Source organism: Uloborus diversus, chromosome 3, assembly GCF_026930045.1.
Source record: "Uloborus diversus isolate 005 chromosome 3, Udiv.v.3.1, whole genome shotgun sequence".
NCBI classification, from domain to species: Eukaryota; Metazoa; Arthropoda; class Arachnida; order Araneae; family Uloboridae; genus Uloborus; species Uloborus diversus.
Window position 1 is genome coordinate 173,437,765 of NC_072733.1, and position 17,727 is coordinate 173,455,491.

The window sequence follows — 17,727 nt, forward strand, 5'->3', positions numbered from 1 at the left end:
ACCTGTTTTCATACTGAACATAATGAAATACAAAAATTGCATTTTTAATGAAAATTTGAAGATGGATTTGTTTATTGATAGAGCTATTTCTTATTTGCACACAAATAGGAGTGTTTGCGGCTTCTCCCCTGAAATGTTTTGTTAGGAACACATTTTTAAATGCTCTGTGGTGGATAATAAGAGTAAAGGAGGTTGGGAGGTCCCTCTCCAAAAAATTTTTGAAATTTAAGAAAATAGTTTTTGAAAATACAATTGTTTGCCATCTTTGGTGGCTTGAATGGAAAGGCTAAAATTCAGGAATTCTCTCTAGTCGTTTTTTGATATTAGAGATCCAAAAACGTAACTTTAGAGATTTTTAATGATGCTAAGGGAAGGAGCTTTCTCCTGGAAAAAATTTCGGAATTGAAATCCTAAAAACGCAATTGAAGGCCACCTTTGATGACATAACAGAAACATGAGGTTCAGAACTTTTCCCTAGAAATGTTTCGATGTAGAAGTTCCAAAATTGCTGTTTCAGACAATCTTTGAATGATGTTAAAAGGTGAGGAAAGAAGGCCTTTAGGGGGGGGATGCTCATCTCCAGAAAATTTTTGAAATTGAAGTCCTAAAAAGGCAGTTGTATGACAGCTTGGTGGGGGAAGGAACTGGGTTTGGAACTTTCCACAGAAAATTGTTCGAAATTGGAGTCTTGAAAATGAGGTTGTTGGCCATCTTTGGTACTGTTAACAGTTTTATGGGGTCAGGAGCTGTCCCTCAGCCTTTCGATATTGAAGCTTCAGAAACGCAATTGAAAGCCCTCTTTAAAGAAACTAGGCGAAGGAATGAGGTTCAAAACTCTCTCTCCCTCTGAAATATGTTGATATTAAAGTTGCGATAACATAGTTTAAGATCTTTTTTGTCATGTTAAGAAAAGGTGAGGTTTTGTAGTCTTCCCACAGAAACTGTTTGGAATTGAAGTCTTTAAAGCGTAATTGCAGGATGACTTTGATAACAATAAGTAAAGGAATGGGATTCAAGGAATCTTCCTTGGCGATTTTTTCCTAATTAAAGCTCCAAAAATTCAAAGTTTGTTACGATCTTTGATCACATTGGAGAAAGGGGGTTCAGGGAATTTCTCCTGGAAAATTTTTGGAATTGAAAATACAGTTGTCAGCTATTTCTTGTGATGGAGGGATTGGGTCGGGAGGTTTGGTCGCTTGGTGGTCTTTTTCCGCAAATTTTTCGAATTTGCAAGTCTTTTTTTTTGGGGGGGGGGGCGATCGCCCCAATCACCCCCCTTGTGGATCCGTCACTTAATTCAATGGTTGCAAACAAGATGAATTAATATATAATATTATGCAAATATATCATTACATGTTGTGTTAGATGAGCAACTAGTAAAATGTAAGTGTTTATTGTAAGCTTTTAAAATGCATTTGTTATTTGTTCAAGTAAATTTTAAATAATGCTTCCTTTCATTGTTTCTGAAATTAACTACTAAAGTTTATGCCCTACTAGGGGAGTTATTCCTGGCCAGTTTAGAGCTTTTTGTTGATATTCATCACCTATTGACACCCAAACAGTTCCAGAATTTTTTTGCATCCAAAACTCATATTTTTCACCATGGCTACCCCCTTAAAAGTCTAGTCTGTATCTGCCCCTGAATAGAAGTGGCTTTATTTCAGTAGGACATTTTTTCTCTATGTTTTATGCATTCATTTTTTTAAAATTTTAACCAGAATGGAATGAAATAAAAAGAATTAAATAATCTTGCCCCAAAACTTTTTAGCAGATCCAAATACATTGGTTACTTAGGGTGCTAGCTATCTATTTAGAAGAGAAAAAGAGTTAAGGTCAACAAAAAGTGCTTAACATTAATATTGAATCATATGATCATGATAGCATGTTTACCTAGTGAACTCTCTCTTTAAAGTAGTGGTATACTTCAATTGATAAACATATTACCAAGGCAAGAAGATGAGGTTTGTGACTTTCATAAAATAATTAGTTAAAACTGAATATGTGATTTAATTACTGAAGGAATAATATCTTTATAAATTAGTTTTTATGAACACAGATTAAATGATAATGTATTGACAGTACTGACGTTTGGGACTCTTTACTAATTAAACTGGCCAGGTTCTGCTAATTAGAAAGCAAAGAGTCAACTTTGATATATATATAAAACACTATTGATAAAAGTGAAAACTTCTCGTGTATTAATGAATGTATAATTATTACTTATATAATATTAATACTAATAAGAATATTAATACTTAAGTAGTTTTTCAAATTCCTACCTAAGATATATAGTATAAAAAAGTCACCTATAATATAATTTAAGAAATAACTTTTTCTATCTGTTATCCAAATAATCCTGGAGAATTGTTATCCTTAAAATTTTAAGAAATAGCTACCTGTGAACTGATTTAGTTCAACTCTCTGTTTAAAAAGCATTATGATGGTAATTAAATAAAAAGAGAAAAAAACTTCAAAAAACATTTGTAAAACATTGTCTTGGCTGTAATAGAGAATTCATACTGTAAATCTTGAAGTTTTTAAATATGTTTCCTAGATTTTAAAAGATCTTCATGAACACTTATATTTTCAGGAAGAAATCAAGTTGGAAAGTGATTTTTTAGACATAGATTCTTGTCTTCAAAGACAAGCTGTTATGGAAGTACAAGTAGCATCTTGGGGAGAAGCTATGAAACGTTTAGACTCAAAGATAGAAACACAGGACAAAATGAAGGATGCTCAAGTACTTCAAATACAACTAAGCAAACTCAGACAAACTTACAAAAAGTAACTTTGTGATAAAAATACAATTTTTTCCCTTGTGATCTATAATCTGACTTTTAATATAAATTCATATTCATGAAGTTAACAAACCGTGATTTTCTCATGTATTAGTATTTGTTTTGGTCACTAATGTTATGTATCCCAAAAGTTTTGAAAGAAGATTTCAAGATAATTATCTAATACAACATTGAAACAAAGTTAAATGCTAAATAAAACATTTTTCAAGTATTTAAAATAAATAAAAGTCAATAAAATTATTGAAATGTTTCAAAACATTGGTTGAGAAATATCAGCTGAAGCTGATAATTCAATGGATTTCTTTATACCCATTTTGCAATACATTATACTCCTCATTGAGCTAAAAAGATACTATCACAATAAAATTATTTTCAGTTAATTCATATCAGATTCAGTCTGTTATTCTAATGCTTGTATTTTTCAATTAGTGAATTTCATCTGTATGGAAGGATTTTTTTTTTGAAAATATGACTGTCAAATTTAAATTATTAGAAAAAGCAACTAAAAAATAAACTATGAAAAAGGAGCTACTTGGTGTTTTTGTTTCCCCGCAAAATACTTTTCTGTAGTGCTTTGTCCATTCAAAGTACTGAAATGCAAAAAGTGAGCTGTTGTTCTGTCTCAGAAAAATCAGAGCAAATAATTTTTGTTAGCATGAATAAGAAATCAAACTTTATTTTAATAATGAATAGTCCTCAAAAGCATTTAATTATGAAACATCATCTCAGTAACTATGCTAAGTATCCTAATGGCGAATCAAATGTACATATTTATAATGCATTAGTTTGATGCCTTGTTTCATTTAGTCAAATTAAGCATTTAACCCTTTCTGTGCATATGATTTGAACTGGAATCGCTTTCTGAAGAAGAGATTTCAAATTGACTAATACTCAGTGTTAATCAAAATTTTCTACTGAGGTCAATTCTTTTTGTAAGAAAAGCATATACACTGATCTCTGTATGAGGTATAAAGGCTGCATCAAAGAAACCTCCGGCAAAATTTTGTTCTGAAATCACATCTATTGTTATTCAATACATTATTTTAAGCACTTTTTTAAAAAAAAAAAGGAGTGGGAGTATAAAACTGTAGGTTGGAATGCATACAATCTATTTGTGAAACAAAAAAAAAAAAAAAAAAAAAAACAGTATAATGTGTAAAGTCAAAACAAATTAAAAAATACCTTCACAATATAACTTATCTCAGAAATCTTGTTTGAACCACATTAACAAAAACACATGTATAACTTATTGCATGCTTCTGTGTTATAAGATATTTTTGTACAGTTTCATAAGTAAGAACTTTTAGATATTTTGCTAAAAAATCTTCATTTTGTACAGTAAAATTATGAAAAAGTTATAATAACCCTTTTATTATGTTTTTCTCTATAGCTTACAAGAAATTTTAGTGGTCAGAAGAGATCGACTTGAAGAACTTCATAAGTATAAGGAACAGCTGGAAAGAATGGAAGAAATGCTAGCTTGGATATCAGAGAAGCAAATGTTTTGTTCTTCAGATTTAAATTGCAAAGATCTAGCAAGTGCTTTGCTTCTGCAGAAGAAGCATAAGGTACAGCTAATTTGTACAACTAGTTAAAGAAGAAACCCCCAATTTAGATACATTTTGTACATGTAAAAAGACTTGATGATGAATAAAAAATTATGTAGCAAAACTCGAAAGTTTGGGAACTATATTTGTCAATGACAGCCAAAGCATGTAGTTATATTAAAACTGTATGAAATGCATTCTATCATCTCTCCTCTTGATGTTTCAATAGTTTGACTCATGTCATGTGATTCAAATGCAAGCACAATTTTTTTTTTCTAAGCTAGTCAAAGCTCTTCACCAACATTAGAAACATGGTTTTTTTAAGACCATCACTGTACTATCAATTTTTGTCAGTGTGGGACAAAAATTAATATTACAGTAAACACTCTCTAAGACTTTGCAGATGCTGAGATATTATTACGTAATTCTACAATCTACAAGGCTGATATGAAGGTGTATAAAAGGTACCAATATTTTAAAGACTAACAAGAATCCTTCTCTAAAAATGAGAATTCTGGACAAAAGATGCGGATTAATGTGATGGAACACCAGAAGCATGATAAAATTTTTAATCTAAATAAGCTGCAACTTTTCTTTGGCAAGTGGATGATATCCTTACAGATGATTGCAAAGATTTAGCAATGATCATTGAGGAAATTTTTTTCCTTTGAGATATTAACTTAACAATTTCCTTAGTCCATGAAGTAACAAATTGGACACAGCGCTCATCCACAGAGGAGGTTTCTTATTTGTTTTAAAAATTCTGTTACCAATCATACACTTTCAATCTCGCCATCATAGAATCACACTCCTTCCTCAGAATCTCGTTAGTCTTGAAGGTGTTTTAGCCAAACAATGACAAAATTTAATGTTACAGTGCCATATTTCTAACATCTCCGAAGAATATTGTCGAACTTAGAAAAATGTTGTCTGTGTGGGCAATTCAATCACATGAGATATGTCAAACTGTCCAAACATTGTGGATGAAGGTAATAAAATGAATTTCATACAGCTTTACTTGAACTACATGCTTTGGCTGTCATTGGGGTTCATAGTCCCCGAAATTGTGTGTCATACTACATAGATTACCAAGTTTACATTTGACTATCTCTACTGATAAGCATTCATTTTTGTTTTTAAGAAAGATTATTTTTCATTTTCATAATGAACTTGCTTTGCATTTACGAAGTTTTAAAAAAAGATTAAAACTTTGAAATTTTATTGTAAATCATTATAGAGAGTATAGTGAGAGAGTCTCCCCCCCCCCCCAATTTGACTTTAAAAACTCCCTTTTTCCTTGTATTATAACATTAAAATTTTTTTAAACTTATGATGTATATTTTTCTTATTATAGGCATTAAGTTTAGACATAAAGCTACGTAAAGAAGTTTCTGAGGATATACGGGAAGAAAGACTTTACAAAGCACTAGAAGAGCTGGAGAATTCTTGGAAATTAAAAGACAACATTTTAGATGTCATAGTTGAATTTTATCAGGTAATTTAGTTTTTTTTTTAAATTGTAACATATACTCATGGGAAAAATTGCTTCACGCTCTTTCATTTCTGTTACACTGACATTATGATGAAGTAAAAATTGTGAATTGTGGACTGCTACAGGTGATATTAAATCATTGCAGTCAAACATATTTTACTATTTTGACTTAAAATTGGGAAGAGAAAAGAACATATCAGAAATTTATGATCATCAATTTGAAATGTAGCCAAAACAGCAGGGAAACTAACTATTCAATAAATAAATAAATAAATAAATAAATAAAAAATGAAGAACTGAGAAGAAGAGTGAAATTCCTGTTGAAGGTTGTTAGTAATAATACAGTCAGGCTCCCGGAAGTAACTGAGTAAAAAAGTACTTTTAAATTATTGCAAAATCGCAAATAAAGTTGGAATATTTCAGTTTTCTTTATAATATGAAAACTTTTATTTTCTTTAGACATACAATTGTGAATAAAAAAACTGCATCACTTGTGGTAAAGTGCAAAAAAAAAAAAAAAAAAAAAAAAAAAAAAAATTTTTGTGAATATTTTTGTAGTGATGGTATTGTTTCATTAAAGTAGTTTTAGGATTAATTTTAATCACATTTTGTTATTATGGATAGATTATTTACTCTTAATGATTTAAAAAATTAGAAAAGGTGAAAAAGGCAATATTTTAGAAAATTTGGAACAAAACAATAAGTGCATACATTCTGTGGTTAATTTGAATTCTATATAACTGCAATCATATTACACTCTTAGAAGAGCTTACACCGTATACTTCAATGCTTCTCCTCAAGCTGCAAGGAGAGTTTTGCAATGGTCCAGCGTAGAAGATAACTTTTGAATGTTCTTCTTCCTATGTCATGAAACTATAGTCTAGCAATGCTTTACTGTAATCTTAATGTCAGGTGTCTTATCAGCACTTTTGTACTCAACTTTCACTTTCAGATTTAGATTATACCAGACTTATGAGTCTTAATGTATAATCTGGAGCAAATTAGAGTCGGAGGGGACATGAATCAGTTGTTTAAATTGATCAAAATGAAAGATAAGGGGTTAAATTCTTGCACAGAATGCAGGATGTGTTAAGATATTCAAATCTCAGTTTAACCTGGAAATGAGGTAAAATTACTACTTTAGGAGGGGTTGTTGGCACATGGAACAGCTTACCGGAAGAGGCTGTAATGATTAAGGGGGTAGATAGCTTTAATAAGGCCATTGATCTTCATTGAAGACTAATAAACTAGCTAGGACCATCCTAGCTGGGCCCTAAACCTGTTGGTGGTCGTCACATTTGTATTATATGCAAACAATTTTCTATTAGACTTGCAATCAAGCTTGTTAATTAGATAACAAAATCATTTATGAAAATTTTGGATTGGACATACCGATTTTGCTGTATGAAATGTAAAATTTATGGGTTAAGAAAACTTAACTTTTGAACACAACTATTTTTCAATTTCAAAACCTTTTGTTTTCTTTTTTTATTCTTACATGAAAGTGTTACCTACTACAAGTAACCATAAGCAATGGCCCAGCTAAGCTCCAATTATTTTACCCATAAATAAAATTTTAAAAACGCCTTGTTCATGGAAATAAAAAAAAGAAAAAAGAAAAAAAACTTGAATATTTAAAAATCGAGGCCAATTTAATATCAAAGTAGTAATTTTGTGAATTGGTGCAAACAAACAGCTATTTTAATGATTAGTGGGAATATAATATCAAGCTCTCTTAATTAAAGTAAGACTTAATTAGTAGTTTCATATGTATTTTAAAAAATAGTATTTAGTAAATTTGAGGATATACTGGCAATTCATAATTTTGGTAGAGTGTCTATCATTTATATATTTCCCCTCCATCATTTATTTTCACCTGCGAAATAATGACATTGATAAGGTCCGTCATGGAGGTGAGATTCACGGAGGTGAGGAATTTTCCATTAATATAGGCATAATGGATACATTTTTCAGGGAATTTTTTTTTCTTCATTGCTACAATGTACACAATGTTGCTGCATATTTTAAGCAAATAATAATATGTTCAATCCTTTTTTTACATTAATTTACATCCCTGAAATTCAAGTTCACAGAGGTGAGAAGTCAGAATAACCATACTAAGTTTTTAAAACAAAATCTATCTTCTCGTTCTTCGACAAAAATCTCACAACTTCAACTATGGCTGAAAATAAACAAGGAGGGCTCCCTTGTATCATGGAAAATAAAATTTTATGTCATTACTGCCACGTGTAAATGAGGAATGACATTTTGTGTTTAGGTAACAAAGGTGAGAATTTATTGTGTGATATGATTCCTTGTCCTACTAAAACGAACTAAAACACAATATTAAAAAACCATATATACTTAAACAATTAGTACTTGAGACACTTGTGAAAGGAATAATAAATAAATAAGTATATACTTTTAATTAAACAAGTTATTAAGCAACATAAACAGTCACACAAGGTGTGTGACATGCCACGGAAGTGAGAATTTACATGTTGTGAACCAAAAATATACTAAAATAAAAATTATTGTTAAAAATTTTTTGGCAAGTTTAAATAGATATATTTTTGTCAAAACATGCAAGGTTCCGCAGCTTTCAAAGCATTCTGAATAGTTGGCTTTAAACATTCCCCAAGATCTTAGTATAAATGGATGCATTCAATGTTTAAGTTGTAAATTTCAAGAATCCAACCTCTGTGTTAGATTAGTTTGAAAAGTCAAGGAAACTGCATTTTTCGAATGAATCTTCAGTGTGTCATACAACAAAATTGGTACACACAATTCAACTTATTCATGGAGGATTTTTCCGCCTAATTTGCTAGTTTTTATCACCAAAATCTTACAGAGATTCAAAATGGAATTTCCTCCCCTAGTACCCTCTGCGCTTCAGCTGTAGTCCTGCATGAAAAATATCTGGCATTAAACTTTTGTATTTAACTGGAAATAGTCCTGAAGTGAAATTTACCGGCATATAATGGGTGCAAAATTGCGACTTAAAAGCTACTACTCAGAAAAACGATAGGAAAGCTTTATTGGGCTCTGGTCGCAAGAAATTAGCCAGTTGTGCGTTCAGAAGTAGATTTCTTTTATGTGAGACCGCTGCAAAGCTCTCATCACAGAGATAAAGAAAGAAAAGTCATGTGGATGCACAGCAATGTTCTCATGCCTAGGAAAGTGAAACGAAAGGGGTAAAATCAATTATTCTGGGGGTTTCAAATTGATTTCTTTGATATCCAAAGTCCCCTCTGTTTTGAACCCCAAAAATGTTTCAAAAAGGAATATGTAGTTTCTCGCACACTGAATATGCTGTGGTGACACTTTTATGTCTCCTGAAAGGTCAGACCTCTGTCCCTCATTGTGGGAGGTTGTTATGGCCAGTAGGTTTCCAAGAAGTAGTTTCTTGAAATTTAACCGGGGCATTCCTGTGTCATTTTAGTGGTTAGAATCTATTTTTAGCTCATTTGAACTGTTGAGAAACATAAGGGGTGTTCAAATGAAAAGGTACCAAATGATACCGTGGGTCCAAATGAAGATTTTATTCATTGTATGCACCATAGGCCTGAGGCAATGTTAGTGTTACAAGGCAAATGTCTCTTTAATGTTAATCTCCTTCCTCTAAAAAAAATAAGATAAAATAAATAAATAAATAAAAAACAATTTTTTATTTTCAAGTTATGAGTTAATTTGAAAATTTCAACACAAAAAAGTTATCCATATTTTGGTTATTACAAATGAATTTAAAATTATATGATATTTTTCATTGTCTGTGTATGCTAAATTTGCATTTTTTAAATTGGTTTCTAATTACAAATTAGAATTTTTTAAAAAAGCTTAAAGTTTACTCCTGTACTCTATGAGGCCAATATTAGATATCATTTGATGTTTGGAATCATTACTTTTAGAATGTCGTAGTTTTCTATTAAGGGCAATATTTTCAACAACAACAACAAAAAAGTTATTCATGAACATTTTTCAAGAATCTGATAAATTTTGCTACAAAGTAGTTTATTGATGACAAGTCTAATTTTCTCTAAGTAAGATTATAAATCATTTTAGTAGCAAGAGATGATTACTTTTGTTTATAAATTAACTGAAAATAATAAATACTTGTTAAAGAGTTTTGTTTTAGTTTCATGCAGATGCAAATGATGCTTCATCGTGGATATCAGAGGAAATGCATTTACTTGATAGCCTAGAATATGGTACTGATGAACTAACATGTGAAGTAAGAAAATTTTCAATGTAATCATACGTTTTACTTATAAATCAATTGCTAAGGATGTTATTTTATTGATTTAAGTTAATGTAAAACTCAGACAGGTTCAGCACCATTATTTAATTACTTTTCAAGAATTTTCAAAGAAAAAAATAGCATACTATTGTCAGTTCCCCTTCCCTTTTTTTTAAAGTGTCAAAATACAAAAGGGGGATTCCACCCCTCCAAACAATAAGCTACTTGTATTTATTTTAATGCAACAAAATCAAAAACACAAATAAAGCAAAAAATGTACCCTACTTTTATAATAACTGCTAGTATTCCACATGCAAAAAGGAATGTTGAAACATGTGGTGCCTTTTAAAACATATTAAAAAGGCACACATTGAACATGTTGACCTCAAATATGAGATAATTTGTCATAGGTGGCACCCCAACACCCAAAGAGGAATTGCAAGTTTTTGAAAAATATGAAGCTAAAATGCATTTTTAAGACTACAAATTTGAAATTTTTTCCCGAAACCCCTCTTTCCAACCTCACATCATGGAGTGAACCCTATACTCAGAATTAGGTTCATATTGTCAATACTTAAACCTAGTAGTGAGTTCCTTTTATGTTTGAGATACATTTGAAATAATTAAGGGGCCATCAATTTCATACACCCCCTTATTTTTTTGACCTCTTGACGGCCTGCACATTTGCGTCTAGGGCAAGTTACATAAACAGCTTTCAGTTTTATTTGTCTTTTGCACAGTTGCCTGCTTAAAATTTCGTTACAACTCAAATGTAGTTGTTTCTGAAAATTGTATGAATTCTATGTTTTCATGTTAGCAGAGAATATTAAAACCTTTATTATTATTATTATTTATGTGTTTTCCGGAAGGGAGGTGGGGTACACTCCAACGTTGAGCGCGTGTTTGGCCGAAAATTACATGCTGTGTCAGAGATTTCAATCTTTTTACATCCAATAAATGTATCCAATTATTTTAGAAATTAGTAGCTATATTTTAATACAGTATGGGACCCCAATTCCAGAATGCTTGAAACTGTGACCGGGTTTTGGATTCTGACTCAAAAAATAGTGAAAACTCTCCTGTTGTGCAGCATTTGTCACGTTTTTCCTGGTTTTGCTAATGTTCCTGCTAAATTAATTTTGTTCTTCTGAAAGAAAGTATACTTCATTATACTAAAACAAAAGTCGGTGATAATTTGCAACAGTGTGTAGTCCACGGATGTTGCTTTGTATTATTATACGATGTGCCGATCTATAGAATAAATGAATCATATTTTTCTGAAAATAGTTTTGTTCAATAGGTTTTGTATTTATTGCATACTTATGAGAAGAAAAAAAAGAATTACCTTTGACTGAAAGTGGATGTTAAAAGATTGTTGCACAATTACAGCAAAACGCTTTTTATGCATAAAAAGTGGCATCAAAAATTTTTTTTTAAAAAGCTGAACTGAAAGTACTACTTTTCAACAAGCAATAGCCGAATGTTAACATTTTTGAATTTTAAAGATTTAAAAAGAAAAAAGGGAAAAAAAAATTTTTTACTAAAAAAGATGTAAGGAAACAAGTTCTGAACTTTGTGATTCCAAAATTGGAGTCTCATATTGTATATGTTACCTTACATCAATTTGAGTTTTCATATTAATAATGAATACGTTTTTCATCTTAAATTTGAACTGTTATAAAATTTCTGGCAGTTAAAAGTTTTAAAGAAATCACCAAACTTTAAAAGAACAAGCATTTAGTTAAGAAATGAATAAATATCTTTGTGCCAAGAAGCAACAAGAAATAACCAAACAGAAATGTTTAAAATACAAACTTCCATTCAAAATAAATGCATAATTTTGTAGCACTAGCTCATTCCAAATTCTGATAGAGTAAATACAGGGTGCGAAGAAAGTTCCCGAAATTTTATTAGATATTTCAATAGTCTGTAACTAACACATAATTCAACAAAACAACAAGTTAAAGCAATAAAAACTCTTTATTGAAACAATAATAATAACATTAAACAAAAAAATTATAAAAATTGTTCAAAATTGGCTCTTTGGGCTTCAATACATTTACGGAGCCGCAGTCTGAAATCGCTGACGATGCTCACGCATGCATCCACCATTATCTCATTCCAGGCATTTTGCAGTGGTTGGACGACCGCTCTGTGGACGGAAGTCCCTCCAGTCTCCTTGTAGCGTTTCACATCGTCATAGACAGTTTTACTCTTGAATCCAGTCGTTTGAATAATATCGGCTATTTTCATTCTCTTCTTGTGTAATTCAACGACAGTAACATGCACATTTTCATGATTCATAGCTCACTAACTCAATGAACTAACAAAGACCAAATGATTAAACCTCAAATACTTTTAATGCCAATAAACAATATCTGCCAAATAAATCGCCAACATACGATTTTAATGCAAAAAAAAAAAAAAAAAAAAAACGTTTTAAACAAAATTGTGGGAACTTTCTCCGCACCCTGTATTTCTGTAATATTGCTACAGTCAACCCTTATTTATCGCTTTTAATTCCTTCCAGACTTTACCGCGATAACTGAATTGCCCCAAAGTAGGGTTTTGTATTTATAAACTAAATATTTTCCTAACTAGAGCATGTAAAACTTATGACAATTTAAATAGGTTTTTAACATGGTTAGAGCCCCCTAAACATTAAACAGCACCCTTAGCCACAATTACATTTTTATTACTTAATATATTGCTATAACACAAAATATGAGAAAATTGGGTATATGAGACGTAATAGATATCACATTGTTAATTATTGGGAAATAAACTATACACACATGCAGTTCTTACACACTACTACTAATCTATGAAAATAGCTCAACTTGTTCGATGATGAATTAATTGTCAGTAACTGTATGATCCCCCATTTTCTTTCTACATTTATCCACATTAAAGGTATTAAGTATATAACTTAAAAAGCTAGTACATTGTTGAATACCATTTACAGATGTATTTATCCCCTAGTAATAATGCAGTGATTTATGCATTCCAGTTAGGGTTCAACGGTTAAAATGAGGTAGCGATTCCCTACACTTTCTTCGGCAATTTTACACCTCCTTTCCCTCAACTGGTACAACTACAATCCCTAAGACCTTACTTAAAAGACATACTTTGTTATTCTTTTGTAGGAAAAAGTTTACACGAGCACATAAAAAAGGCTAATTACTACGTTTGAAAAAAAAAAAGTGTAGTGAATTGCAAAAGTTGATGCGCCAAGCAGCGAGCTACGACTGTATATGGATCAGAATCTGTCCGTTTTAGTTATTTATCAAACTGCATATATATATATATATATATATATATGCAACTGTAAACTTGATTACAATATCTTGTACCCTGGCAATGCAACTCAAATAAACATCATTAGATAAAAGGTTTTTATGCTGAATTAATAATGCATACTTTGTTTAAAATTTTTTTTTATAAATTTTGAAATTCTAATGATGTTTCATTACTGATTACACCACCATTTTTACGACACCATGCACTTGTTATGTTAGCTAACTTTGTGAGAGCTTTGTGGTAAGGAAAAGCATTAAATATAGATTTTAACTCAATACTTAGTACATTTTCCCCCAAATTTTTGAGTTTTGTCACTTTCTTGTGATAAATATGGAACTGTACATGTAAATTATATATATATATATATATATATATATATATATATATAATAAAAGTGAAAAATATTGAAAAGACCACACCAAAAGCCCATAGATGCGCAACACAGCAAAACTAAAAAGCCAAGTAAATATAAAATTAAGCAAACAGAATTTCAAATATTAAACAAATTATAAATAATTAATGATGATAAAAAGGAAAATTGCAGACAGCTATTAAGTAGGAAAAGATAAAGTATGAATCCAGAGCTCTAGGTTTGAGCTCTAGTTTATTGTTTTTAGTTTAGCAAGTGGTGCTTTTGCCCATTGTTACTCTATATTGCATGTACTGGAGCTTAAACATTCTCTTTTAATTCATAGTTAAAATTTTGGTCTTTTGACCATAATTAATGAATCCTCCACAACTGATGAGCTCTGGATTCATACTTTATCTTTTCCTACTTAATAGCTGTTTGCAATTTTCCTTTTTATCATCATTAATTATTTATAATTTGTTTAATATTTGAAATTCTGTTTGCTTAATTTTATATATATATATATATATATATGGAGATAACATAAAATCCAATACTATATATGTGTTGATACATTTGTACACATATTGTACAAAAATATAAACGTGTCCTGATGTTTTTGTAATATTGTGTCCTGATTTTTTTAAAAAACCACTATGAAGTCTGTATACACTCAACTCTCAATAACTCGAAGTCCCAAGGAAGTGGCTGAGACCTTCTAGTTATTATTAATTTGGTTTATGGGATGTTTCCATTGCCTTCAAGAGTTTGGGATCCAATAACACTTTGAGATAAAGAAATATTCGATTTATGTGGCTTTGAGTTATTGAGAGTTGACTGTAGTTTCACATTTAAGAAATTTAAAAATTAATTTTTTTAGGCTTTGCTTCGTCGCCACATTAACACAGAACGAGAAATTTCTGCCTACTCAAAAGAAATCTCTAACTTAAGAAAAGAAGCAGAAAGAATTGATAAATCTTTATCCCATAGGACACAAGTAAGTAGTTTCTACAAATGCTCATTAGTTTAAGATGGTAATTTAGAAACTAACCTTGCATTTCTTTTCTTAGGATATAAAAGTGAACGCTCTGATTGGTTCTCAATTGCCTAAAAGTAAGTAAAAGAAAAGATTTGAAGTTTCCTAAGTAGTTGTTCATTGCTTTCCTTCTAGACAGTGATTAAAAACAAAATAAAAGCCTAATATAATGGTTGTGCATTTTTACCATCTCCCTTATGCTTTCTGGTACAACAAATTTGTTCTAGTGAGCCAAAACGAAAATTGCAGCAAACAGCAATATGCAATTTGCTAACAAAACTTGAAGAGAAAAGACTAAACAGAACTACTATCTAAATAGCAAATTGTGATTGCACCTGATTTATTTTTTACCTAGCTTGGGAGTCATTACAGGTAAAAAGTGTTTTTCTCATGATGTTAGAATACAGTATTGGTTGAATTAAGATTGCAATACAGAACTTTTTAAAATGCCACTTTTTTGCAAGCAAACTTTGCACTTCTTGTGTGGCTGATAATACCTTGAAAAAAGAATTGTTGGTTAAATTTCTCAATGTGGAATACTGGTGTGAGCATAATAGCATAATGCTGATTCACCTCTGTAAATTTTAGCATTTAACTAAATAAGCACTTGGTTTATGCTCAAATTTGATTGAAGATTAATTGGTTGTTGAATTACAACAAACTACATCCTAAAACAACCCTTTTATCCTAAAAAGAAATTAAAAAAATGATTTAATTTAAAAAAAAAATCAGGACGAGAAAGGTGGTCAAAGAAAACATATTTTAAATATAAATCTTCTGAATATTTGTTGTTAATTATTGCTTCCAAAGCTCTATGAATTTATTAAAATTTGAAAAGCTAATTTTATTTGTATCTTGGTATTATTTTTCAAGTTTTAAATCTCTGAAAATTGGTATTTACTATGCTTATTTTCAGAAAGCACTAAAGGGGCAGATTCAACAGCACAATATGTTCAATTTCTTCAAGAACAAGTTGAAGAATCATATGCAGAACTTCAAGTAAAGTCCCAGGTCAGTGCATTTTCATTTGTCAGTCAGTAAAATGATTTAAAAGCCCCTGTTAGTGGCATCAAGTCAGAGTTGAAATATGAGATAACTAGAAGCAAGCTGTTGAAGTTCGTGAGATGAATATGTTATGTTAGTGTGATTTTGAAAATTATTCATGCGTGAGGTAGATCTTTACTTCTCATCTGTTTTCTTCTGCATTACATGGTTTCATGCATATTACGAGAGAAAATATCTTGTGACCGTTTATTTTCTACTCTTTTGCCCATTAATTCATTTAGTATAAAGAAGATTGATCTATATTGCCATCAGTTTTGCTCAAACTACTGACTTTTCAGAACGCTATTCTTTGGAATGTTGGCTGCTTGTCAGAAACCTTTAAACATACACTACATGTTTTTAATTAGTTATTAAGAACTTAGATATCTCTTGTACTCTTTAAAAAATGCCTCACAGAAAAAGCTTGAAAACTGAAAAATATCTGTGTGACCGAGATTTTGTCTGCAGGTTTAATATATGTCTATCAGATCTCATAAAGAAAGTCAATCGAGATGTAAGGTAAAGAGTTGTTTTAAAAAATCTTAAATCTGTTTTGACTGATATATAAAATGAGACAAGCTCTATTGGTCCACGTTTGACCCTGATTTCAGTTAGAGTAAATGAATTCCAATTGTTCTTTTGCTGGTTCTTTCAGATAGGGACCCTTAATCAAATAGTATCAACTAACACCTAATTAATGACAAAACAATATGACTACCACTGGCCAATATTTTTCTTTGAGTTGAACAAAACTAAAAGGTTTTTTGTAACAATCATTGAAGATCTGATAAACTCTTTCCTAATTTTAGAAACGGAATAAACGATTGCAGCAATCCTGTATGTATTTCCGTTTTAAGAACTGCTGCGAAGAGATGGAAGATTGGATGCGAGAAAAGGTAAATTATACAGACTTGACTGCATTTATGCAGTTTAATAATAAATAATATTTTGAAGTTGATTCTTTTTCTCTCACTTAGGAGCGAATTATGGATACTAGTGAGTTTGGAAATGATGCCGAAAAAGTGGAAAAATCATTTGAGGTAAAGTTACTACACATACTGTGAAGATTTTTAAAACAGATAAAACATAACTGGGATTTAAGTAATTTTAAATTTGTGAACTAAAATAAAGTGGTGCATGATTCATTAAAACTTTAAAACTATTAATTTATATTATTAATTATGTGAAATATATTATTAAATCTTGGTTTCATCATTTGATGAAAATCTCGAGAGTTTCATTAGACAAAATTTTGTAGTGTAAAAGGCAAATAAATGCCCTCATTAGTATTTTGCCGTCTGAATCTTGTCTGCATTTAGCAAGTTTAATTTCCTTCGTTTGATATTAGATGAACCAGCTAATACTCTTTTGCCTGTAAACATACTTTTCTTTGCAATAAGGATTTAGTAAATAGTTAATGTGTGTGTATGTATGCTTAGATTCCAAATATAAAAACATTTCAATATAACTTATGTAGTTGAGTTATGGGTATTGACTATTGCTACAAACAACTGTGCAGTAAATATTGGAATTTCTCAATTAATTTTCAAAAATATTTATTTCTCTGAAGAAGCTACCTGAAAAATTCATGCGTATTTTATGCTCACCGTTAATGTTAAATATCATACACCTCTTTTCTGGGGGTTTTATCAAGTAGCTTTTAACCAATGTTCAGTTTAAGTATTACAGCAATAGTTCTCTGGATGCGATATATATATATATATAATAAAAGTGAAAAATATTGAAAAGACCACACCAAAAGCCCATACATGCGCAACGCAGCAAAACTAAAAGCTCTAGTTTATTGTTTTTAGTTTAGCAAGTGGTGCTTTTGCCCATTGTTACTCTATATTGCATGTACTGGAGCTTAAACATTCTCTTTTAGTTCATAGTTAAAATTTTGGTCTTTTGACCATAATTAATG

At 30.6% G+C, this 17,727-nt stretch overlaps 1 protein-coding gene across 1 annotated transcript in view; it reads left to right on the forward strand.

Moving 5' to 3' along the window:
• LOC129219053 (spectrin beta chain-like) overlaps nucleotides 1–17,727 on the forward strand; it is a 321,265-nt gene that overhangs the window by 140,514 nt on the left and 163,024 nt on the right. The window contains exons 12-18 of the mRNA XM_054853373.1: nucleotides 2,591–2,784; nucleotides 4,189–4,366; nucleotides 5,700–5,840; nucleotides 9,973–10,068; nucleotides 14,604–14,720; nucleotides 16,613–16,699; nucleotides 16,781–16,843. Coding sequence (XP_054709348.1) covers nucleotides 2,591–2,784; nucleotides 4,189–4,366; nucleotides 5,700–5,840; nucleotides 9,973–10,068; nucleotides 14,604–14,720; nucleotides 16,613–16,699; nucleotides 16,781–16,843 — 876 coding nt within the window. The remainder of the gene's footprint in view (nucleotides 1–2,590; nucleotides 2,785–4,188; nucleotides 4,367–5,699; nucleotides 5,841–9,972; nucleotides 10,069–14,603; nucleotides 14,721–16,612; nucleotides 16,700–16,780; nucleotides 16,844–17,727) is intronic.